Here is a 25,164-nt window from a genome sequence, read left to right as displayed (position 1 = left end):
CCTGATGACCGCATTATGATCAGTTCTCTTACAAATAGACTTTGGTCAGTTCCCTCCTGATGACCACCACAAATTAAATGAAAATTCGCTTTAAATAATAATTGATAGGCTTTATTCAACTCCAAATGAAATAAAATTCAAGCAAAAAACACCAAAAGAGGAACATGTACATTATTTATACATGCACCAGAGACAGGTTTAATTAGTAAATATAAATTTGTGTTCAAATTTACTCGTGTTGAAATGATTGATTCGCAAATCTATCGCAAGGTCATTATTTCCACAGAAGTAACGAACCAGCAACTATTAAAAAGTCTAAAACAGTTCAATATACATCATGTAATATTAAATACCAAGATCATAGATATCGTTTTAAGTGTGAGTGGAAAGAATTGTAGCTGTGTCGGTATTATTTCTAAAAACTTTCTCCAAAATTGTGGCCATTAAAAACAGAAAAGCACCAACAATAGAAACACGCTCAAAGCTTTTACAAAAATTAATCATAAAAATATACACTATATCAAATCTTTCTTCCATAATAAATCCAACTATGACTAAAGCTAAAAGAAAATCAAGTTTGTTTTCCGATTTCGATCTTTTTGATGACTTCAGCAGCTGAGAAAATGCACGAATCTATGATACCAACCACTGTAAACGTTCCGCCGATGATTGCGAATAACTGAAATAATAACAAAAAAGAAATAACAATAGTACAAATTAGAATAATAAATCATATAGATTTCAACATGATCAATAAACAACACTTTATGTAGAATATAAAAGCTGTATTTGTCGCAAAATTGGTCACATATGGAGAATGGAAACACATTTCGATAGAAAGTGATTGACTAATTGTACATGAAATTACTGTTCTGTGTTTTCACAGTTTTCAAGTGAATGCTAATCTGTCTACGTGGATTTCATTCAGTTCAACTAGGTTCATATGACTACTACAGGGATCAAGTATTTTAGACAATTTTTATCGCGTTTCGGAAATCTAGTTTAAAATTAACCCAAGAACTTGGTATAGTTTTTTGAGGTGTCAAACATTATAAAACATCAAGAATTGGGTTTTGCATAATCACCATTTCACCCTTTAGAACAATGTATAAAGCCTCCTCTTTGTAGACAAATCTTTAAATTGTTTCTTCGTCATACAACAATATAAAATATAAATCACATTCCAGGCCTAGCAATTGGTTTTTAGACATTTTTGACCAAAAAATTATTAAGTTATCATAAGAAGGATATTTTAGCCAGTTACATGTTGAATTTGGTAGAATTACAATTGATTCTTCAGGCAGTAAATGTGGTTTAAACTGTAACAATTAGATAATAGACAATCAATGATTTATACACAACAGATGTGAATGTATTCAGTAAACAGCGTGTTGCTGCATATTGATATATCTTCAGAATACGCTTGAAATCTTTAATATCGATATCTCTAAATTTCTGAGATCTTTTCTATATCTAATAGCACGTTCTGTTGCGCGGTAGACTATGATTATGTGCACCAGGTGGGATATCACTAACTCTTGAGTGGTAAAGTCCCCGCAGGGGGAGAGGGGGTGGGTATTGTTTTAAGTGGTATCATAAGCAGCTGTCTAACCACAGGACTTCAGTAACAGTCCATATTACAAAATATATATTTTCATTAGATTTTTATTGATAATATGATGAGGCGTTCAAGGTAATGTAGACAGGATTCATCTATATCAATACAGGATGCAGTATAATCTTCTATGTACTTTTATTTGCATTTAACATTTGCATTAAACCGACAGAAATTGTTCGATAGCTTTGCTAGGATTGAATCATACTGGACTGCATTCGCGTTCCTATCAAAACAACTTGATCCTGAATTGAGTGTTTTTTACCCTGAGATAAAATTTGAAATAAAAGCCTTCAAATTTTCAAAATGTTAATTTGTATATCTTTCAGACGAAATACTGAAGTTATTGCATACAACAATGGCCTCGAATATACCATATCAAAACATTTTTACTTTTTTGTCTCTTATGAAAATGTTTTATTTTGATACTTACCGTAGTGATAAAACCATAAATTGGTTTCCTTCGCTCGATGTATTTAACACTAATAGGAGTGAGTTCATATCTAAACCAAATAGCAGGCATCACGCCATGACCGTGGCCCATCTGTAAATATGACTGAAATATAATAAACACCTGTGCGTTATTACGAGCATTAACCAACACAAAAAAGACATATCTATCATTCATGATTTTATTGACGTGAGATTCTACAGTAGAATGGGGTTGAATAAGAATTGTTCAGAAATGGGTATTGCTACAGAACATATGCCTAGTTTGAAATACATTGAATTTCAACATATCTATTCTTATAGTGTAATTAAACTAGCTACACAAATTATGGGATGGTTGCTTAATAATTTGGGAATATTCGTAAGATAAATCGATTTCATATCCCTATTAGTACTGGGCCTTTCAGGTAAATTGCCAAATCCCTGTTACAAAATAGGGCCTACATTCAACTTTTTAATATGTAACTATTTGGTTAGTAGCAACTTGAATCATGAATTTCACAAATTTTCTTGTTGACTGTTGTTAAAGGCAATGTTTCTACTTTTCAAGACTCACCCTGTATGAAAAGGTGTATTGATAGGGGAATTGTTTATGTCCATTCAGATGCTCATAAACTGTTGGAACAACTTTCAAAAAGTATTCATGAGTTAACAAAGCTGGAAAAGCAACAAAAGCAGGATAATTGAGAAGCTTGAAAACACGAAGACATTTTATAAACACATTTTTCCTCAAATAACATTATCTACTGACCTTCATTACTTTCAGAAGTAGCATCTTTATTTTGTAATGGATTGAATGAACCAGGAATAGTTGTATTCTAAACAAAATGAGATACATATCATATTGAAAGATTTTTCTCTAATTGATTCGACGAATTCAAAAAACCTCAATATAACAAAGAAACGCACATTGCCGATATAAGAGCCGAATGTTAATTGATGAATACGATGAGCCATGTCCGGCTCTTCAGGCTGAGCATCTGAAGAATGTGTCGATACATGAAAATTACCCGGAACCTGAAATAATTAGAACAAGAGTTGTCTAAAACATGACAGATTAAGCCGATAACTATTTTCTGCGGTTAATCCCATAATGATAATATTTCAAAGTTTAATCATCTGACAGTTTCAAGATTCATCTGAAAATCTTCAGATAAACAGTTCACTCCTGAACATGAAATCTAGGTTAATCTCGAAACTGTCTGAAAAATAAACTTTAGAATATCAATATTGCAGGATTATCCATTAGGCCTATCTACATTACAAGTAACATTCATTCATTCATTCTTTCAGTAATTGCATGCCAGAGGCGGTTTCAAATGCATACATGATAAAACTGTAATGGCACAAAATGCTGTTTAATGGAATTAGTAAAAGCTCTAAAGGGAAAAAAATGTCTAAAAAGCAAAAATCTAGAATGTGGTAACGAATTTACCGTAAAAACTTGGGTTCAATAAGAAGTCATGCGAAAACAAAATCAAAAATATAATCAAAGAGAGTTTGTGAATGTAGTGAAATATTTACTAAAACTTAAAAATCATCATATCGGTTCCTAGAACGAAAGAATGGATTGAAACAATAACAATGAATAATCACTGAATCCGTCACAGGATATGAGGTGATTAAAACCTTTAAAACATTCGTACCTTATTCACGAAAAACTTCGCTGCAAAAATGCAGCCTTTTTCATCATTGATGGGAGTTTTCGTCGTGTCGTCAACAAAACCCACATCGTGACGACCTAGATCATCCTGAATATCAATTCCTAAAACTAATAGAGAGATGAATGTAGAGAGAGGGAGACAGAGGGAGAGAAGGTCAGGGTAGTGCCTGATTTTGGGTACTATCCCGGTATCCGGAGGGTACTAGAATTTTGTTTTGGCACACGAAAACCATGAAATAAAACTATCCTGACAAGATACAAGGATTCTGGTTTCACCGTTGGAAAATTCTCAATTCAATTTCTTTTCTGTGTTTTCTTGATTACATTAGAAAGGATTAGAGAGGCATTAGAAATGGGCCTACCAAACTTTGACACGGCGGGATACTAATCATTGAAGATCTCATATCCTCAGAAGATAATCTCTTGAATTATTATAAATCGAGCCTTGAAGGGATAGGGAGGGGTGGAGAACAAGAGAGGGACAGCAATCTCAACAGGAGGTAGATAAGAAAATAACTTACATTCACATCTCATACGAGGAAGTGTGACATTAATGATTACTGGTATACTCTCAGCATGAGCTACAGGATCATCAACCAATAATTCACTAACTCTATTTGAAAACATAACAACGTTATATTCATTTTCAGTGAATGTGATTTTCAAGATACAGAAATTTTATACTGAATATTATACAGAATCAATGCTACTGCAATTTTTTATTTAATCGGTTAGTATTTCATTAATGATACAAATGTAAGTGTAGGCTATATCAAAGTGAAATCTATATCAGTGATACAAAAATCAATGAATGAATGACTCGTTCAAATATGAAGGAGCAATTATTGAATCATGAAATATGCTATTCCCACAGCTGTGTAGAGACGACTCTAAATAAGTCGGGCAATTTTAATTTGACATTACACAATCTATGAATTAGCTTTCTTCTTAAAACGCAGGAACTTTTACAAAAAAATTACAAAACATTGAAGATACTTTTATTAGTTGGAAAAATTCAAAGGGGATTTCTGAGAAATTCTAATCGAGAAATGAATGGATACTCTACTCACAGATCGACATCGATAAAATCATAAATCTCCCACGCGAAAAGAGACGCCATAATTAAACAACTGATTATAGATATACAAGCTCCGGTCGTGGTCGGTTGGGTCAGATCTTTAGGAACCTTACGGTAGATATCAAACCTGAAATCATCATACATTCATAGAAATGAATATACCTGGCGACAGGTTTAGGTAGACAACAAACAACTTAAAGGCCCATTGGTATGAGCAGTAGTTAACCGGGTGGTAAGCACTTGAGATGGGCCGTCCCACTAGCTACACTAACATGTTGATGATGTTTACAGTGAGTAAGGGTGGCTCACAATTGTAACTGTAGAGGTCACACACTGTAATATCTGACAAATTCATAAATTTTCATATAAAGTTCTGAGGTAATTTTAAATGGTGCAGTCTTATTGGGGATGAAAATCTGAAGCTTGTGATCATTTTCTGTAAGAAAAGGACCAAGATTAAAGAATTTGGCGAAATTTTGAGATTTTTAAAAATTAGCAATTTGTATCCAATTTTGATGAAATTTTGGCATAACACTGAAGGTAGAAAGCTTAACAAGTGTATGAAATTTCAGACTGATTCCTTGATCGGGAAAAAAGATTTTTGTAGTGAGATTTAGGTACTATGAATTAGTCTATATTTTTGTTTATGTGTAGTGATGACCTAGGGTATCATGTTACTGTTACTGTGCCGTGCAAGCTACACTGATTCACTGGATAACTCCTCCCTTTACGTCATTCAAAGATTCAAATTTTGAAGAAAATACCAACGAAATTGCTTAATTACTCAAAGAGGAGGGCCTAAAACATAATTTTGACTGCAGAAATGAATATATTATGCATTAATACATATGTCTGACAAAAAGGAGGATCCAAATCGGATAACTGACAGAGAAAATAGGAGAATTCCAGTTTCAACCGTTGGAGCTCCTCACTGCTCCACAGGTTCAAAGATACTGCCATGTCTGACATTGATTGGGCTTTTATACTGCCAGTGGGCCTTTAAGCCGTTTCAGAAAGAAATAAATCATCAAATCATGGAATTGGAAACAAAAAATCAAAATTTACCTCCTTATATTAAACTGCATTTTGTGGCCACTTTGTTGAGTGTTTACCGGTTAGAGAAGGAGCTCTGCTGGATTGTTCGCTTCAGGGCGACACTGCAACAGCTGTTAGAGTTATTTGAAGTGACTGCTGTCATTTCAGACGAACCGGAAATGAATTAAAAAGACAAATATGTGCAGTTGTAGCTGTATCAAATCCTCATCATGGGTAGGGTGGCTCCGAGAATAAATCCCGTCGGGTCTTGGCTCCCCTGAAAAAGGAACCAGATAGGCAGAATGACCAATGACATCGTACGGTAGTTGAGTATATTAGGATCAAATGAGAGTTCAGGCTGTTTGAGAGAGTCTACTATACGGTCTGAGAGAGTGTGGAACTAACTAGCACTATACCTCGTCACATCGGAAAAAACAAATCCTAGTAGAGTCTAATTTATAGCTACAATTCATTTGAAAGATTTGTCAACAGCGAGGTTTCTGAAAGCTAATACAATTTACCCAAATGTCATGATTTAAATTGATTATTGTATTATAAATTCATATAACTAAATTAGAAGTTCGTCGTAGAATTCATTGTAAATGGTGAAATTTAAAGTAAAACATTTGAACAGATTAGAAAATATCTCAGTCTACAGAGAAAACACAGAATCAGTTTATCAGTTTGTCAGCCAAATACCGACAGGCCCGCTTCAGTCAGTGATTCTGAATGACAGCTCGATACCAAACTCGAACCTTGAAAATGAATAATTAACGTTTAAGAAATCCGCGTGGCACTGCCGCACTCAGTACTAGTACGGCTCATAAGATAAGAGATGCAAAAATTATTTTAACAGCGAACTGTTATTATTCACAACCGATACTCGGAAACCTAACACAATAGACTCAGATTTATGGAAGTTTATCAAATTGTGTAAAATATTGATGTAACTAATCTAATTCTCGAACGAAGAATTCATTGTAAAACGGCCGTTCTTGGAATGCTGCACAAATCGCTCCCACAAACCACGATGAAAATTTGTTCATGTCTAAACCACATTTGCAGGTCATGTCAGAATGTTTCCAATTGAAACATTTTATCGATGTTTGTTGGGATACGCCACATTGCCATTTCGACCCTGTTCCCGGCATTTTATCGTAACAGCGGACTCGGCCCTACGCGATATTCCAACTGTGGCATGCGAATAAGAAGTTTAGTTCATATAGGGGCAGCACATGACGGTCATAATATGAATGCCCAGCAGTTCTTACTGTGGCACGCGAACAATCGAGATAAATCCATCAATATTATTTTGTTAATAAAACGGCAGATCGGTGACAACCGCATATCGGTAATCATCTGTTATTTGTCTGGACCCACCTGCCCCACTCTTCCTCAGTTTTGTTATTGGGATGTTTATTTAGCGGGTGACGACCATTGAAAGAGAAGACGAGAAAGAAAGAAACTACCCATATCCGCAGACGCTCGAAATACCCTGATCCAGATTGTCAAACATTTTGTAAGTTGTGGTCTCTTCTAATGTAAAAAAGGCAGAAGAATGTTAAATTTTCTCTCAAAATTCAATTTTAGTTTTTCTACTTTCAGTTTCAGTTAATAGTAGTCACGTTACTGTGCCTGTGTAGAACGGACAACTGTTCAGTGACAGTGTTGTTGCGGACTGGAGACTGGAGTGATCAGGCCCAGGGAGCTGGTGTTCACAAAAATGTCATCAAACTCTATAAATAGAGGTATATGCCTAAAGGTGTCAATCCTAATGAATAGTCATCGCAATAACAATGGCCCGATATAGACCCAGTTTGCTGTGACCAGGAATAAACCCAGATTGTTGCAACCAACCAGCTAGACCCCAGTTTCTTGAATCATGAGAGATGCATTTACTGCCACCCATCAGATAGACCCAGCTCACTGCAAGGTCTGATGATAGACCTCCCTGGCCTGTGATAGATCACGCCAGTTTACTGTGAACCACGATAAACTCAAATTACTGCAACCAGCAATGCAGTACTGCGTGCAACTGGCGCTAGACCCAGTTTACTTAACTCAAGATAAACCCAGTTTCTTGCAACCCAAAGACTCAGTTTTCTGTGGCCCGACATAGACCAGCAGGCACGGGATAGACCAGGCCAGTTTACTGTGACCTAAGACAGACCTAACCGCAACCCACGATGGACCCAGTTTGCTATGGCCTAGTTCTGTAAATCTCTTTTTTTCTGTTTCAGTTGAGGTGATTACCTTGGATGATTTATTCATTGATCACAATTATAATCATGCAATCTATGGAAAGGATTCTGGTTAGTTTGGGACCTGTCACTCTTCTCGTGTCGTCCTGTTTGATTCAGTTTTTGAAGATTTGTGGTACTTTTTGTGTTTTTAGGATCTTCACAAACTCGATCGAATGAGTTTTTTATTGGATGTTTATCGCATCAAACAGAAAATTCTGCAGACGCAAAACAAATAGATGTGATCGATATCACTCCGGATAGTCCAGATACTCCTGGGGCTGTGGTTGATCCAGATACTCCTAGAGCTGTGACTGTTCCTCCAGTTAAAGATCTAGTTAATTTTGGAGCTGTGCATTGCACAGCTATTCCCGGCAGTTTTACGGCTAGCAGTATAGATGTGGTTAATGTAGAGGATGACGACTCGGATGTTGAGATTATCGAAGAGAAATCTACTCCAGGTGAGAATGAAACAGCTCTATATATTTACTCTCTAATCACATTCAAGTAGTACGTATGGAAGAATGCGAATATTAAGATTAAACCTTTTCAGTGCTGACTTACTAGTAATACTCGAACTTGCTGGAGATAATTTGAATGGTTAAAAAGCTTCACCCCAGTGTGTTGAATAACGGGCATACCACTTTAGTGCATTTACACCACAGTGCGGTTTATCATTCTTGACTGATGTTTCTAACCTGGATTCGAACTCCACACTAGAGTCATCAGTCAAGTGCTCTAACCACTATGCTATTGGACTATGTTTGACAGGTGCAGCTAATTACTTATTATATCAATTCACCACGATGCGGTGTACTAGCAAAGTCCATCACCGATTAGTACACCACACTGGTGTAGATGCACTGAAAGGGTTAATCAAAGATATTTGAATTATAGTGCTGCTTCCAGTAGGTGATAGTATTCAGTTCGACTTACTTCAGTTGGACTTACTTCCCCTTTTTAAAAGTCCTCTAACACTTGCAAAATTTTTTCGAGGCCATCTTTTTTCGAAACCCTTTCTTCCTATACACACTATTGTGCATGATTTATTTGTATTTGTAGCTGTTAATAATATGATGCCTGCCTCGACACCGATCAGGAGGAAACATCTAGATGAAATTCTATGCGACGTCGCGCAGGAAAGTCACACGCTTCATTCTCCTTCTCCAGCGAGGAAACAACAATCGAATCTGAATTCAATGAAAACCAGTAAAAACAAGAAGATAATCTCCGAGATATGCAATCAGTTTGACAACACCTCGGAGAGACTTTATTCATGTCAACAATGTCAATTCGAATGTCGCAATCTTTACGACCTTGAAGTTCATAAGATCGATCATGTACGGAGTAATGTTTATGTATGTAGTGTTTGCGATAAACAGTATGTTATGAAAAGCTATTATATTTCACATTTAGGCCTGCATTTTAAATGCAGCAGCAGCAGCAGCAGCAGCAACAACAAGGGCTTTACGATAAATCATCAAACTAATTCTAAAAGATACTTTTATATAAAATGTAAATTCTGTGAAAAGGTTTTCGCGAGTACTGCTGCTCTCGATAAACATAAAAAATCACATTTCGGCAAAAATTCTCCGCAAGGTTTTGAAAAAATGTCCGGGGAAAAAAACAAAGGTTCAGTTGAGGGGGCCAAACAGAAAATAGGTTTAAAGCGAAAGTCAACAGATTCTGAATATAGTTCTAACGGCAATCGCGGGAATCTTTTCGGTTGTAATGTTTGTAAAGAAACTTTTCGCGACGGCGAAAAATTAGAAAATCACATAAAATCCGTTCATCGAAACGGAAATAAAAACGCGCGTTCTCGTAATTTCGAAGAGGTTTTACAAGTTTGGTCGGAAACGTCATTATCATCGTCATCATCATCGTCATCGGACCCGTCTGTGATTACCTGTATTAGCGACTCATCAGATACCAGTGATCTATGCTCCAGTAATGACCCTCTTAAATTGTACAAATGCAGGTATTGTTCGAACGACTATTACCATATGAAATCTCTGAAGAAGCACATGATGACGGCTCATGACGATAATTGCCCGTATTTTTGTTCGAACTGTAATACGGCATTTCATATGAAAAATGATTTGAAGTTTCATCAGGGTCATTGTCGCTTGTCTAATATTCAACCAGCTACAAGCTCGAATATTCCTACTACTACTACTACTGTTGCTGCTGCTTCTGTTTCGGATAATTCTAATAAATCTAAACCGAATTTTAAATTAAGGATAAATCTGATTTATAATCCGAAAAATTCTTATGCGGATTGTTTGTAAATGTGAAGGGGTTACAGTTAGTTAGGATCCAGAATCCTTGGTTATAGTTGAACTCGACTCCAGGATTAAAACATTGGAAACTGTGGAATCCAGAATATACTCCTCAAGAACTGTAGTGTTGTTTTAATTAAATCCACTAAAAACTTCAATGGTTTCTGAGTAAGGAACATTTGTTCAATGTTGAGGATTGTTGATAATATATTATCGTTAATGAATTTTTCTATTATTGTTAATTTGTGATGAATTTTCAAATGTTTGATGAAATATTTTTACAGTATCTATAATAAAGTGCAATATTTTTTACAGCTCATATATTCCATACAGGGACTCGCGAGTCAATTAGACAGTATTTTGAATTGTTTCAACTGTGAACAGTGTGCCTGCCATTCCAACATTTTCTGAAGTTCGATTGATTGCAATGAAGTTATATTTATATTTAAAGATAAATGTTCTTTTTTCTAGAATTTGTGTCTATTCAACAGTTATTTGAATTTTGTTACTGCTCAAAAGTTAAATTATTGAAGAATATAAGAGTTTTTCACCAATGGTTGTTTTAGTGTTAAGTATTTTCTGCATAGGATCTTCAGTTCAAATAGTTTAAAAAAGGCTTTGCCTAAACAGTGTACAGTGAGTAGACTGCCGGCTAACACTCAGTACATGCAACTCGGGGAAAAAACTGCCCAAATCAGTAAAATTTAGTAATTGAGATTAGACTTTCCTCAATTCTAAATTTGTATCTCTGGACAACTGAAGTATTTGCAGTTGCAATGCTACCTAATAAGGTGGAGTGCACTTTATCCTGAATGGATGGAGGAAAGAGGACATTGGGCAGTGCAGGGAAGCCTCTTCTAACCTCTGTGATTCAGTTGGCTGATGAATCCTTGTTGCATCGTTGAGAAATGAAATTCTCTGTACAGAGATGAATCCGCGACGATACCTTAATGATTAAAAAACAATCTGTGTAATTCATTTATTGCACAGTATTTTCCATTTATTAAAATCATATACATGATTTAAGTATATTATACAACACAATTCTATATTACTGATATAGTTGTTCAGTTTACAGGGTTAAACGCCCGGTCAGTCTACGGAGCACATCATGCTTGAATACCCGAACCCGATCTTCCTTACAAATATTTCAAAATCAAATTTTACAGCGTGTCATGGTTATACTTAACACTGGTTTTAACGATATATGTTACAACATCGAGGCTTCATACAACACGACCTTTCGTAAGCGATACTTTTTTTATAATGGGACCGATTTATAAAGTGTTTTTTTTTTATGCTGCACAGTTTTAAAGCATGCTACAACATGAATTCATCAAAACCCTCATTGAAAGCGATGCGAGTACTTTTTGTCCGATTCATTCTCTCTTATTCAGCAATACCCTCTCCTTGCAGTGATCCATCCTTGGTGCGGTTGGGAAAAAAACTGCAAAACTGCTCGGAGTAATCGATCTGATTATAACGAGTACCTAATCTGAACTAGTCATCTAAACTCTAATCTAGTTTTGTGTTGTGGAAGCAACCCACAGGGAAAGGATCATAACACTATACAGTGGAAACCTGGAGTCTAACCCAAATAGGACAATTTCGATAATTCCATACTGGCAATATCGGTATTGATGAATAGATTTTCTGGTCTCCTGATGTTCGTTGTAACGAGGTTCCACTGCGTATCATTACCAAACTGCCTCTCATTTAATTCTAAACGCCGTACGTATTACAAAATCTACCCGCAAAATAATCCGGTCAAATATATTCAAATTATAAGTAATTCATTAATAATTATCTTCAATTCAAATTAAGCAGCCCACAATCAGTATATTACTACATACATGCTTGCAGGTATCACAGGTATTTTATTAATGTAATTATGCCACAAATCTCTACGCTACATAAACCAACATATCAACACAATTAATAGGCAGATTCATAATCACTATTCATAACAGTAATTTCATAATTTTCTTCAAACTAAATTCCTATGTCCGCTGTGTGCACCCAGTTCAACGGGTGAAGTCAGTAAATTAGTTGCAATGATTGAAAGAAAGAATTAATTTCTAATCGTGCTAAAGCTCTTATCAACTTGCATCTGAAGAACTGGAGTCGCCATTGATCATAATTCATGATATTAAACTAAAGTTAGAACAACAACTCGTTAAACGAACTAGGAAAATGGTTTCACAATTGTTGACGAAACCACAACCAATGCGCTGCCAGTTACATCCTGTAGGCTCGTAAAATATTGACCATGTAATGAAAAATTCTAGCCTTTTGAAAACCTGACTGAAGAAAAACATGTTCCATTTCATCTTAACCAAAAACTGCACATTATTATCAATGTTTTGAATAACAAATCTATAATAGGAAATAATTTAATATATGATAATTATTCCTGTGTTTTTAATCTCACTATAAACTGCAAGTTCTTATTTCAAATACAAAATAACATCTTATATCTTAACCCAGGGATATATATTCATATATACTCAATCTCATTAGTTTTGAGAGACAGATGTTATCATAATCGCTTGGCACCAGATCAATTAAACACACAATCGGCTATTGCTCTTTCACTCTCCATTTTCCTAAAAGAGAAGATCAACGACAAGTGAGGGTGTGGTCCAATAAAACTCATTACACTTCAGTTAACGAAGTCGTCATATTTGTGAAGTCATCTCTATTCTCTTCAGTCCAAATTTCTATTTCCAATTTAATTTACTAAGTATAATTCATCATTTGGATAAGTCATTGATATAATAATCGTTCCAACACTAGTGTACTTCATACCAGTAAGATAAGGGGCAAATTGCATAATTCTAAGTGCTAAAACTCTTGATACATGTACAAGAATTGCTTCTTTAATAACTCAATAGAATAACATCATTGTATTTCTCTAGTATTACAGAACCTGGATCTCTGTACTATTACATGACCGGTTTCTGTTGTTATCAATTCAAAATATTTAGTCTAACTCTCTATTCTAAAATCATCCCAATTCAGTTTTAGCTTGATCACACTGGTACTACATGTAACTAATCAACAACTGTTTACATATGATAAGTTCACAAAAGCATTTAACTCAGACTCACAAGGCAATGATCACAATTTCAAATACATGTATAACTAAGAAAATGTTGTTAATTCATGCAATTCATATTCATCAATGTTCATTGTTGACAAGGTAAACATGCGATGAGAAATCTGAAACTAAATATTTCGTTAATCAACTAATAAGATCGATGAAAACTGTTTGTGAACATGCGCTTGATTTTACCTCGGTATCTATTTGACAGGGCGGGTAACCTAATTCACTTAGGTATTGATTTATCATTTCGACATCCTATAGTTATAGATGACAAATTCAAGTAGATGAATATAATTGATCAAACCCCATCTCTTCTCTCCCTGTCAATATCTTACCTCCACTTCCCAGCCTTCGCTTTCTCCCGCTAACTGATAATGTTTCTTTCTTAATTCGGCTAAATTCCGTCGCTCTTTTTCCAACGAACTTTCCAATTCTAAAACTTTCACCTAAAATGTAAGAAACCATAGCAACAATTGTTGAATACTGCCAATCTAAAGCGGAATCTATTTTGTGCTCTTATGTAGGACACTGATTAAACAAATTGTAGCTCTATACGCGCCTAGGTTCTGATTGATTGGTGTTGTAACTCTGTTACTGACTGAACTGCAGTCCAGTTACTGACTAAACTGCAATATGACAAGTTTGGTTACTACACTGCAATCTAGTTACTGATCAAATCGCAGTCCAGTAACTGACCAAACTGCAACCGCAATCCAGTTAATGACTTAAACACAGTCCGGTTATTCATAGACAGCAGTGCAGTTACTAATTAAACGACAGTCTAATAACTGACCAATCCACAGTCCGGGCACTGACTACTGGTGAGGTTCTGATCAGGGGATCACTGCATTTAGTTTTTTACCTGTGAATTCATTTCCAGTCGTTTGGCTTGAGTAAGAGTGAGATTAGAAAAGTCCATGTTATCTAAAACAAGAAACATAAGCGAAAATGAGCAAATTGATCAAAAGAAATTGAATGAGGTGAATAAAAGTTTTTGGGAGAATTTGTACCTTTTTCGTCAATAAGTTCAGCTCCGGATTTAGTCGAGGCGACAACGTTACCAGTGCACTGAGTGACCTTCTTCGATGCCTCTTTTAAATCCGACAGACATTTACTGTTCGGATCGGCTTTCACCCGCGACGCGACGACTAACTGAGCGGTGCTCGCGGCTATCTCCTGTGAGCAGACGATCACTTCTTCAAACTTACCCTCGCCTGACACCAGTTTATCGGCTGCATCTCTGTCGATAAAAACAATCAATAATTACCATCAGGCTCCGTTTCACAAAAAATTCAAATCTTAATCCAATTTAGTTTTTATATTCAAGCTAATGAAAGTTTTGATCACAGTCATAAACTGAACCCATTTCAAAGGTTCATGGTTGAAATAAAACTCTACAGCCAACTGATAGAAAACGATTGATAATTTTAACTCAGTGAACTGCGGAACTGCAGCTAGCCCAGAACCATGGACCCACAGGTCCTGTACCTGTACTTACACAAGGGTAGACGCCGCCCATCCTACTGCTTTAGCTGCTGATAATAAACCTTCAGTCCAGCGGTGATGATGTTTATAGAATTCTCCTGCTGTACTACCACCCTACAATTCAACACACACACATCATAAGACAAGTTCTGAAGACAATAAGTCAGGATCCAATATAAGATTCTTACTCGTCCTTGTGCTACAATTTCTCTTTGTAAAGCCTTCGATTTTTCGATGAGTATTCGTATTGACTGAAATATAGATTCATTCAAACAGTCAAAATAACATCCAATTCCTCTTAGAAATAGTCAGTCACATCATCGAATAATTTATCATCTTAAGTTGAAGATCCATCCCTCACTATTTTGATAGTATGTTCTATGAGTGTGTCAACACTTACTGTCATTAACGATGTACAAGAATCAATAATTCGTTCGTTAACCTCTAACTGTATACCGGTCTGATCAGCACGAGATTTAGCTAATAAATCCTACAAATAGATTAAACATCTCTGTAATACTATTGAATACTAGTTCATCAATTACCGGTACACGAATCCAGTTCCACAATTAGACACAGGCTACCGGATCATTTCAACAACCGTGAAATCGTTACCTCAAACCTTGCAGCAGCGAGTTCAATAGCTTCAGTCGTAGCTGCTAATTCCTGATCGACCAAATCGCCGATCTCTTCGACTTTTACGTCGTTCACTTTCGGACGTAAAGCTTCAGCTTGACCTAATACGTTATTCACTGACATCAACAATGCGTCGATATTCTCAACAGCGTCGTCTAAATCGCGCTGTTTAATCAGATTCAATACGTCTAAACCTTCTTCTCCGCATCGCCTACAAGTTGCAGCTAGGTCTGTAACAGTTAAACATCAATACATATGACCCCTTTCAGTGCTAACTGAATAATAAGTGAAACTAATGGGCATATCACGTAAGTGTGTCTACACCACAGTGCGGTGTATCTTTAGCCATCACTCACTGATTTATATACTGCACTGTAGACACATTATAAGTGTTAATATGTGATGATTTTCAAGAACAACTACAGAAGAAAGTTGCGTTGGGCAATTGACATCCCAGAACTATGCTACATCAAGTGTAAGACTAATTGACCAAATATTTCCCGATTCCCAAACCATGGAATATAATTCCAAAATTCCCAGTATTGTGGGAACCATGCAAGTATCTATTTATTCATCTAAGCCAGAAACAAACACCTAAACTGCATTCACTCCCTGAAGCATAGATTTATGAACCTACCATCTCCCTGTTCTATCGGTGCCTGGTGAGATGTTGCTTTCCCTTGTATAATACTTTCTCCGAGTCGAAAGCCAAATGTAGTAATCACTTTCATAAACTCTTCAAGAGCTGAAAAATTATATTCAATCGATTATAAATTTAGTCTACTACGTTGATCAATTACTCTGTAAATTATGATACTTCAATCAGATATAATCAATGATGATCAGTGTGGAAAATAAAAGAATACTACGGATTCTATTAGATTCATTCAGGTTCAATTTGTTGTGCATTGGGTACAAAATCACAATTGAGATGTGTAGGAGGCTATTGAGACAGGCTAACTACCTCCCTGGTCTTTGAGGTGTCAATCAGAAAGGCAATTAGGGCTAGCTGCTCCTCAGAATCAAGGGTTAGCTACATCTGTTATAACCCTAGGGTTACAGTAGCTGTTTGCTAGCTAATGACGCAACCGCTCACTCAGGTCAGGTGAGCATTCGGCTAGACCATGTGATCCTCGTCAGTTAATCATTGTGACCAAGATCTCAGTCAGACCAAGCTTATATAGCTACGATTGAAATCATATCCAAGTAATAAAGGTTTTAATATCTAATAGGAATAAAGGAAAATCAAACAGTTACTAGGAATATGTAATAACTTACACTCAAACGCTGAAATGTTATAAAGAAAGTTATAGAACTGTTTGATTGATATAAACTGCACGAGTAAAATGAAAATACATTCCTACAATAGACATAATTTTCACTTTTTACCTTCAGGATCTTGTTTATATTTGTTGCAGACGTCTCTGAGTTTATGAGCTAAATGAACTGTCGGTTCCAATCGACTGATTAAATAATCTACAAATAAACGTCAACATTAATTACACTCAGAATAAAGGGAAAACTTGTACAGAATCGATGTAGATTTCTTCTATTTACCTGGTGAACTTTTAACAGCTATGAGACTAGGATTATCCATCTGTTCTAAACAATCCATCAGAATCAGTTCTGCCTCTTCAACCGCTTCCACTGTTTAAAACAAAAGAATTGAATCGATCAAAAACTTCGAAGGCGCCGGAAAAACCGGAAACTACCGTTCAAATACTTACACAGCAGTTTCTCAAAAGCTTCTTTTAACTGACGTTTCAAGTCATCTTCACTTATTTTCCAAGATTCAGCTGACGAGGCCATCTTCGACTCCAACTCTTTTAAACTATTTTGTAATTCCTGTTTTAAAAGAAATGAATCTAGATAAAGCTGACATCAAATAGTGTTTTCCAAATCGATTTTTTAGAAATTCACCTCAACTCTTTTTTCTAAAGATGTTTTCAGTTCTTGGGTATCTTTCAGTTGAGTTATAGTCTGTTCCAGGTTATTATCTGCGGTATCTTTAGCTACTTCGAGATCATGAAGTTTTTCTTCCGTTTCGCGTAAACTCGATTCGAGACTCATTTTAGCGTTTTCGATCTCTTTCAGTTTTTCGTCTGACTCATGAAGCAAAGTTTCTAAACTCGTGCGATTTGCTTCGATCGTTTCGAGTTTACTTTCTAAATCCTGATGACAAGAAAAACACAAGAGAAATTCCACAATAATTCAGCCTGAGATCTAAAGTTCTTAAGTAGAAGTGATACATCATTAATTGAGCAACATCTCAGCCATAGGCTATTAGCTAGTCTGAATACCAGTCGTTGTTACGGTTCCGTACAACGTCTGACGCTTAAGTATCATATAGAGGTTAACTCCTGTTAATTGCAATGCAACTACTGATTTTAGTGTCAAATCAAACCTTTGTACTAAAATAAACTTTGTTTTTTCAGGAACAACGGCTAGGTACTAGACTAGCTTTTCGCCATCATCAGGTGTACTGATTATGCCTGATACACGGATATTGTATCTTCTCGACCCAACATTTCAAATTTCATCAACACTAACATAATCGAAAGGCCATCAGTAAACATGACTTTACCTTCTTTTCCTGTTGAAGAACCATCACCGCTGATGTCTGCTCCGCTAATTGATTCGTTGTGTCGTCTGATGATTTCTGCATCATTTCTTCGATCATTTTCTTCTCATTTTGAGCGAGTTGAAGTTGTCCAACAATTTCCTAATACATCACAAATACATCGATCATTACACAGGGAATGAAATAGATTCATTAAATCTTCACTGGATGCATTGGATGATGACTCGAGGGAGAGCTGGGGGTACAGGGTCCTGATTGAACCTCAATTCCTTTTTTTAATCGAAGCACAAACCTTTTTCTCTTGTTCCTTTTCTTGCAGTTCCTTGTGAATTGTTGCCATTTGTTTTTTATATTCACCACTCTAATTAAGCAAACATCAAAATTAAACATCAAACCCTTTGAAATGAGTGTGACTTGTATATATGACCGGTGATATACTGGTTCATACCCCTCGTAATAATTTCACGTGTTCTTCGCGTAACTGTCCGTAAATATCCTTCATCTTTTTAAACTTTTCCTCATTTGCTTTTGCTAATCCTAAGAATCAGACACGATCAACTATGAAAGTCAACAAAAACCGTTGAAAAAAAACAACCCAATTCTTAAGTTTTGAGTTAGACCGAGTTCAATAGTTCTGATTTAGACCCAGTTCAATAGTTCTGAGTTAGACCCAGTTCAATAGTTCTGAGTTCCTGTAAAACTGAAAACTGGATAAAGGTTTTTCATCTACGCAGTATTCCGTAAACTTACTCTCCGTTTCATCCAGTTTTTGAACTGCATCTTCATTTTTGGCACTTTTTTCAGCTTCTTCTTTTAATCTCTGATTTTCCTGAAATAATCACTCATTCAATGAATGGGCAATGAACTCAGTAGGATTAAAAGTGATTCAGAAAACCAGCCCAGGTCAAACGCTATTACAAACCTCGGTTAATCGATTCAATTCTTTTCTCGTTGTCTCTAACTCTTTTTCTAATTTGGTTGATTGCTGGTGAAGCGCTTGTACAACTATCACATGCTGCAATAAACAGACACGGAAATCTCATCTACCGCGAAAAGAGAAACCTCATTTATCACACAGCTCGTCAAATATCGCGGTTCATTTTACCTCAGCTTTCATTCTGTCGATTTCCTTTTTCATCTGTTCAATTTCATTGCGCAGTTGTTCGATCAATTTATCCCTAAATGAATAGAATTTCAGATCACAGAATCATTATCAATAATAGAGATCATAGTCTGTAAGAATGAATCGATGATCCTCGTTCGTACCTTTCATCGATTTCAGATTTATTACCATTGAAACTAAATGGAGCCATTTCATTTCCAAAAACGCTGTCAAATCTGTCTGGTACCGGGGGAGGCTGAAATAGTTACCACACAATAACTACAGGTTAGGTTCATTCACGTGTAAACCAGGTCGGAGTCACCGTATCAGTGAGGTTCAACAATTAGCCTGACTACCGGTATGAATCACGAAAGCTGGGCCAAGTTGCACAGTGGTGTCTAAAACCCAAACAAGGTCTCAAATCTTAAGACTAGTCTTTATCTGATAGATTGGCTATAGAACTAAGATGGTCTTAGACACGTATAAAATCTCAGCCATGACTGTACAACTGGCCTACGATTTCCGAATATGAAGAATTATGATCCTATTTTTAATGCATAGCAGACGTGGCTTGAATTCAGTTTTCTACTTCGCTATCAATGGACTGTATGAAAAGAGCAGTCGATGAACTTACAGCAGCCGTATCGACCAAATCTTCAACTATCGTGCGAGTTTCCATTTCAGGAGTATCTGGTTGAGCGGGTATTACTACTACAGGACGGGCATGGCTCTCTATGTCTGACGCTACCAGAAAGTTTGGCGGATTCTGAAGTCAATTAATTAAACAAATCAATAGTTTACAGTAAATACACTGCAGCATATTACAGGGTTATTTGATATATATATACAGATAAATCTTACCTCGGGTAATGATGGAATTTGAATGAGATGTTTAAAGTATTGTAAATTATGAGAACTATGGTAAAATTGTTTCAGGCTGCAATAGAGAAAAATATTTTACTGTTTGCCTGGAAATCTGCAATATTTCGATCTTTTAAAACGATGAAGTTACAAGTTACCTTTTGTATTGTTGTAGGAATCGCGCCCTGTGTCCAGCCAGGGTATCAGCAGGAAGACCTAATAACGGAAAAAACAAAAAGACCCATAAGTGAATTGCTTCATCACGTGTCTTCTTCACTAACTACTCTCCCTTCATCTACCAACTATGGGACAAATCCGGTAATACCAAAAACAACAAACTATTTAAACATGTTTCGAACATGAATGAACCCTTTATCCAACAGATGTTATTTAAACTATATCTCAAACTAAACAACCGAATGGAGGCTTTTGATGAATTACTGAAGTATCGACGAATGATAGAAACCAGGACCAGGTTCAACCAGTTGCGAGTTCCAGTTAAAATCAGTTCGTTTTTAAATATTCAAGAGTCAAACTTTGCGCCCAGAACCGCACAACCGGTTTCAGAGATCAGTGTTATATATATCTTACCAGGTGACTCAACGGGTAACACTGCAATCATCACATAGTCATGTCAAATAGTCATCGAATTTGATCTTAAATGGATTCTAGTTTTTGAGGTTGAAAGATATGTGCAACTTACTTGAATGTAATTTGAAGAGTAATTTAACGATATAATCGTAAAGCGGTGCGGAGTCTTGAATACACTGTATGAGAGGAGCCAGACGACATTGACCGGTCGTAGTCATCGAATTAGACCGAGACATATCCAACGATCCGAACACTGAAATCGCGACAACATGGTGTAAACAGTTTGAAGGATTGACCATAGCAAAAATACAGAAATCAGAATACAGAGAATACAGAGAATAATCTGTATTCATTTAGAGAGAGAGGCGATCTATAGTTTTACCTCCAGCCTGCAGAGCCAAAATCTCATCCATATAATCTAACAAATCCACCGTAAATTCAAAACTAGAAAAATGAAACAGTTTACATTAGAAACTCCCGGAGGAAACAAAAGAATTCTACAGTATCGTAAAATTGGTCATATCGCGGAACGGGATGCAGCGCGTACTTACTAACTATTCACATCTCTTCCTGTGATTTGTTCTAATTCTTCATCAGTTCTCTGTAAATTTCCAGGAATCCCGGGGTACTGAAATTAGACGGATAATTTGAATAGAGAAAATCGTTGTTAAATCCGTACATTCACAAAATCATCTAAAACAGAATTACACACTTTTTTATGGAATGTAAGTTTCTGAACCAGCAGTTTTGTATAAAGAGCAATTAACCGTCCATATCCATCTTTAAGATGTCCCTGAAAATGAAAATCGACATGAAATACATTCTACTCTATAAGAGCGATTCCTGATACGTTTCATTATTTCGAGTATATCCCAAGAAATGTTGTAGAGTTCACCTACCCATAATTTACCCAGATCTTTCAAATGGGTCGAATACTTTAAAGAATCTAAGATGCACTGCAAATGAAAAAGATGGACTAAATTCAAACATTTTAAGTGTCGAATTAGTTATCTATGTAACGCATGTTAGAAACGAGTGATAACATAGGGAGTCAATGGTCCACATAACAATGAATTTATGGGTTATTACATACTTTTGTCCCAACTTTGAAACAATTTTCAAAAATATTTCCTGGTCCTTGAATTTTGTAACAACCAGGTTTCGCTGCATATAGAACTATCAGTTTTAATGACAAGATTTTCTGGTTTCCTAAAGTTCATTGTAATGAGGTTCTGCTGCTAATAGAACTATTGGTTATAACAAACATATTTCCTGGTTCCCTGAAGTTTGTTGTAAGGTTTGATAATAAATATACTTGACATTAAAAACGATAGAAAATCATTGGCTCATTTTTATACGGTAGCCCTACAAACTCTCAATCACTCTGCATACCCGTATACACATAGTTACACACATAATTATATAAATCATAGTTAATATTTAGCAATAAATACTGATAAAAGAGGACAGAAAAACTGCATTAAATGTTACTGTACAAACATAGAGAAATTACTGCATTATTGACAACCAGTGCATTCTCTCGTACTGACTGACTGAATGTACATATCAAATATCAATACATGTTCATTGTTCATTCAATTTTATGCACTTTTATTCGGTTAAAATAACGAACTACAAACAATTCAATAAACCCTAGGTATGCGGGTGACTGAACACTTGTCAGGCTGGTCGCCTACATGGGCTTTATACGCTGCCATCAATTGACTAAAAAATTCATAACAAGGAAATACAACAACCGGTACTTATACGAAAAAAATATCGACATAAAAACTGTATGGGAAAAAAATGTTAGCGTTGCAAAACCGTTATGAAAAACGAACAGAATTTATATGAATTCCAGCGCCATCATCCCCCGACCTCCAAGACATGGCTGACTAGCTGCTAAAATCATCAGACTCACATTTTTATGCCCATCTCGTAAAACTTTATGTAAAACGTTGCAGAATTTCCAGCAAACGATCGGATTTCCTTGAAGAGGTAATTTATTGACGACACTCCAGTAAATTCCAGCCCCGCTATCGGTGAACGTTCCTATAATTGTGCCTGCAGTTTTCAATTCGATTAAGGAAAAGTTTCCTCTTAATAAAAAAGCAATCAATTTTTCATTAAGGCGAGACGGATTCTGATTTGATGAATATTTGATGAATCGTCTAATGACTGGTTTTAGGGTATGAAAAAGGATACTTCTGACATGCTTCTCCTTGCATGGCGCCTCAGTTGAACTGATAGCTTTCGTAATGCTTATAGTCTGAAAAATATAAATCAGAATACGAAATTAATATATTCACGCACAGAGAAAATATTGACACAGCAAAATACGGTATGAAAGGTTTTACGCAGAATTCATGAATATTATTTCACGCAAAGACGAAATGACCTGGCACCAGATTCGCAGTCTTCAGTTTAAAGATGTGACTATATGGGGGTTAACATTGGAAATAAACCTTAGTCAAACTAAACAGAACACTCACTGAAAAACGTTTAACATAACCTACATCAGGATCTAGAAATTCAGAAAAAGGGGGCCTGCAACTTCCTAGGCCTAAATGTATATACATTGAGTTACATGAACAGCAACCACTTTATAGGTGCAAAGCCTGTAGTTAAGGGTTCATATTGGGTTGGGGGGGGGGGGTTCCTCTGTATAAGATTAGATCATTTTCCCAGAAGGCCTATATAGAGTGATTCTCAATCAAAATGATCCGCAATAATTTATCTCTGTTTGTGTCACTTTCTTTAGCCTGGTTGTGAAAATGTTTTTGGCAAAAACAGTGGTAGGGGCCTGTAATATGGTCTGAACTGTTGCCTGCTAGGAATGTTTTATCATAGCTAGGCTAAGACAATATTTGCCTTGAAATGCTTCCACTGGGGGTGAAGGTAATTCAGACTACGGCATTAAGCCTTATCGGTCTTTAAGAAATAACAGGGAGCACCTAGAATCACCAGAGAAACATCTGTGCGCACAAAAACAACAGTAAAAAAGACTTATTGATTTTAAGTCTGGTAAATTTATGATCCGATCTTGCTAGAATAGATCGTCTATTCTACTGCACTACCTAGTTCGTACCATGGCTTACTACATATAACAGGGGTGAATAAACAGCAATAGCCCAGATAATAATATAGATCAGTCATTGAGACCAAGATCACTACAACTACTACAAAATATCGTACATATTCTACATCAATGTTTTAAAGTTCAAAGGGTGATATCTGAATAATGTTGATCCTAGTCAGTAACCTGTCTGTGATTAGTTTCACCATTCGATATTTTCACAAAGCCCACCCAATTATAAAAGCTTACCACTTACGATACTAACTTAACTAGCCGGACGGAGATCAGGCACAGCCTTGACTTAAGTCCTAAATCGGTCTTAAATCTTAAGACTGGTCCGAATTTGTTAGATTGGTCATCGAAGTAAGTCAGTCTTAGACTGGTTGTAAATCTAAGCAATGAAAGAAGCGGATCTCGGGGGTCAGGACCCCTGCCTTCCCATTGAGGTTGCCCTCTTCATGCCTTTTCTATTCTGGACCCGACTTCTATTTTTTCTAGATCCGCCCAGTATGACTGTGCAACTGGCTCTGCAGATTTTTAGTGAGCGGTGGGACTGTTTTTATTCATGAATTCTTAAGACCTATAGCGTGATCTCGATTATTCAATGATTATCAAATTATAAAAAGATTTTGATTGAATTATCTTGATGTATCTAATAAATAATCGTGAAGTGGTTGATAATGTGGTGATGATATTGCTGATACCAGACAGGCTGTACAGACAACCACAGTACTGCGAGTATCTACTAGCCTACCCACTGGGGAAACCACCTGCAAATGATCGAATAATCTGATCTACTAAACCCACAATCAATTTCAACATGAATCAACAGAAAAATGACGTCTATATTTAATACACAAATATTACATTGTGATAACATATGTTATCAGGTTAGAGACGAGGGGGGTTGGACGGGTGGGAGATGCAGATTTGACAGTTCCAAACTGACACTCTCTTTTAACATTTACAACAGCCTCCTTCACTAAAACATGACCTCAGAACATCTTTAGAGACACTCATTTAAATCTAGCACACACTACCAGCAATAGGTATGTTAGTTAAATTTAGGGTATGATTTTAAGCAAGTATCTATCACGATTTTTCCTAGAAGCAATGAACCGTAAAAGACAAGTCCAGTGTGAAGACAGTAAAAAAATTCTCACCTGAGCTTTTTCAAAATTTTCACGATCTATCTCGATTTGGCTTTTGCCACGTTGTGAAATGACTCTAGGCAGCGCCATTTCTGAATCCTATCCGCTTTAAAACATCGGGTTCAATCTGAGCCAGTTTGAATACAGCCCGATTTCACTTCAGGTGTAGTAGTATCCTGCTGTAATACATCAACAATGGCGATATCCACCTCTCC

At 36.2% G+C, this 25,164-nt stretch overlaps 3 protein-coding genes and 1 long non-coding RNA gene across 4 annotated transcripts; 2 read left to right on the top strand and 2 right to left on the bottom strand.

The window, feature by feature from the left end:
* Window positions 1-115: 115 nt before the first annotated feature.
* On the bottom strand, window positions 116-6,010 carry LOC141900847 (endoplasmic reticulum-Golgi intermediate compartment protein 1-like). Its single transcript, XM_074787895.1, has 9 exons — window positions 5,872-6,010; window positions 4,799-4,933; window positions 4,250-4,341; window positions 3,712-3,836; window positions 2,975-3,082; window positions 2,817-2,883; window positions 2,622-2,722; window positions 2,049-2,171; window positions 116-679 (listed from the first exon to the last, which is right to left on the bottom strand). The coding sequence occupies exons 1-9, from the start codon at window positions 5,889-5,891 to the stop codon at window positions 572-574; spliced, it is 879 nt and encodes a 292-aa protein (XP_074643996.1). The 5' UTR covers window positions 5,892-6,010; the 3' UTR covers window positions 116-571.
* Window positions 6,011-7,186: 1,176 nt separating this feature from the next.
* On the top strand, window positions 7,187-8,154 carry LOC141900737 (uncharacterized). Its single transcript, XR_012618756.1, has 3 exons — window positions 7,187-7,360; window positions 7,447-7,589; window positions 8,082-8,154. It is a non-coding gene; the product is annotated as an uncharacterized LOC141900737 (long non-coding RNA).
* A 122-nt stretch (window positions 8,155-8,276) lies between these two features.
* Window positions 8,277-10,862, top strand: LOC141900222 (uncharacterized). The gene is made up of 2 exons (XM_074787013.1): window positions 8,277-8,542; window positions 9,144-10,862. The coding sequence occupies exon 2, from the start codon at window positions 9,155-9,157 to the stop codon at window positions 10,367-10,369; it is 1,215 nt and encodes a 404-aa protein (XP_074643114.1). The 5' UTR covers window positions 8,277-8,542; window positions 9,144-9,154; the 3' UTR covers window positions 10,370-10,862.
* A 480-nt stretch (window positions 10,863-11,342) lies between these two features.
* LOC141898706 (huntingtin-interacting protein 1-like) lies at window positions 11,343-25,153 on the bottom strand. The gene is given in 31 exon segments (XM_074784758.1): window positions 11,343-12,966; window positions 13,802-13,912; window positions 14,329-14,390; window positions 14,477-14,706; window positions 14,965-15,065; window positions 15,140-15,202; window positions 15,352-15,441; window positions 15,567-15,817; window positions 16,225-16,332; window positions 16,977-17,063; window positions 17,145-17,234; window positions 17,315-17,432; window positions 17,508-17,759; window positions 18,172-18,309; window positions 18,461-18,529; window positions 18,617-18,705; window positions 18,919-18,997; window positions 19,091-19,183; window positions 19,274-19,346; window positions 19,435-19,526; window positions 19,905-20,036; window positions 20,132-20,207; window positions 20,290-20,347; window positions 20,835-20,975; window positions 21,105-21,196; window positions 21,274-21,350; window positions 21,435-21,515; window positions 21,622-21,678; window positions 22,644-22,786; window positions 22,928-22,991; window positions 24,962-25,153. Coding segments are annotated over 31 exon segments (3,210 nt in total). The 5' UTR covers window positions 25,040-25,153; the 3' UTR covers window positions 11,343-12,951.
* Between the last annotated feature and the right edge of the window lie 11 nt (window positions 25,154-25,164).

Source organism: Tubulanus polymorphus, chromosome 2, assembly GCF_964204645.1.
Source record: "Tubulanus polymorphus chromosome 2, tnTubPoly1.2, whole genome shotgun sequence".
NCBI classification, from domain to species: domain Eukaryota; kingdom Metazoa; phylum Nemertea; class Palaeonemertea; order Tubulaniformes; family Tubulanidae; genus Tubulanus; species Tubulanus polymorphus.
Note: the sequence above shows the minus strand (reverse complement) of the source record. Positions and strands in the feature narration are given on the sequence as shown.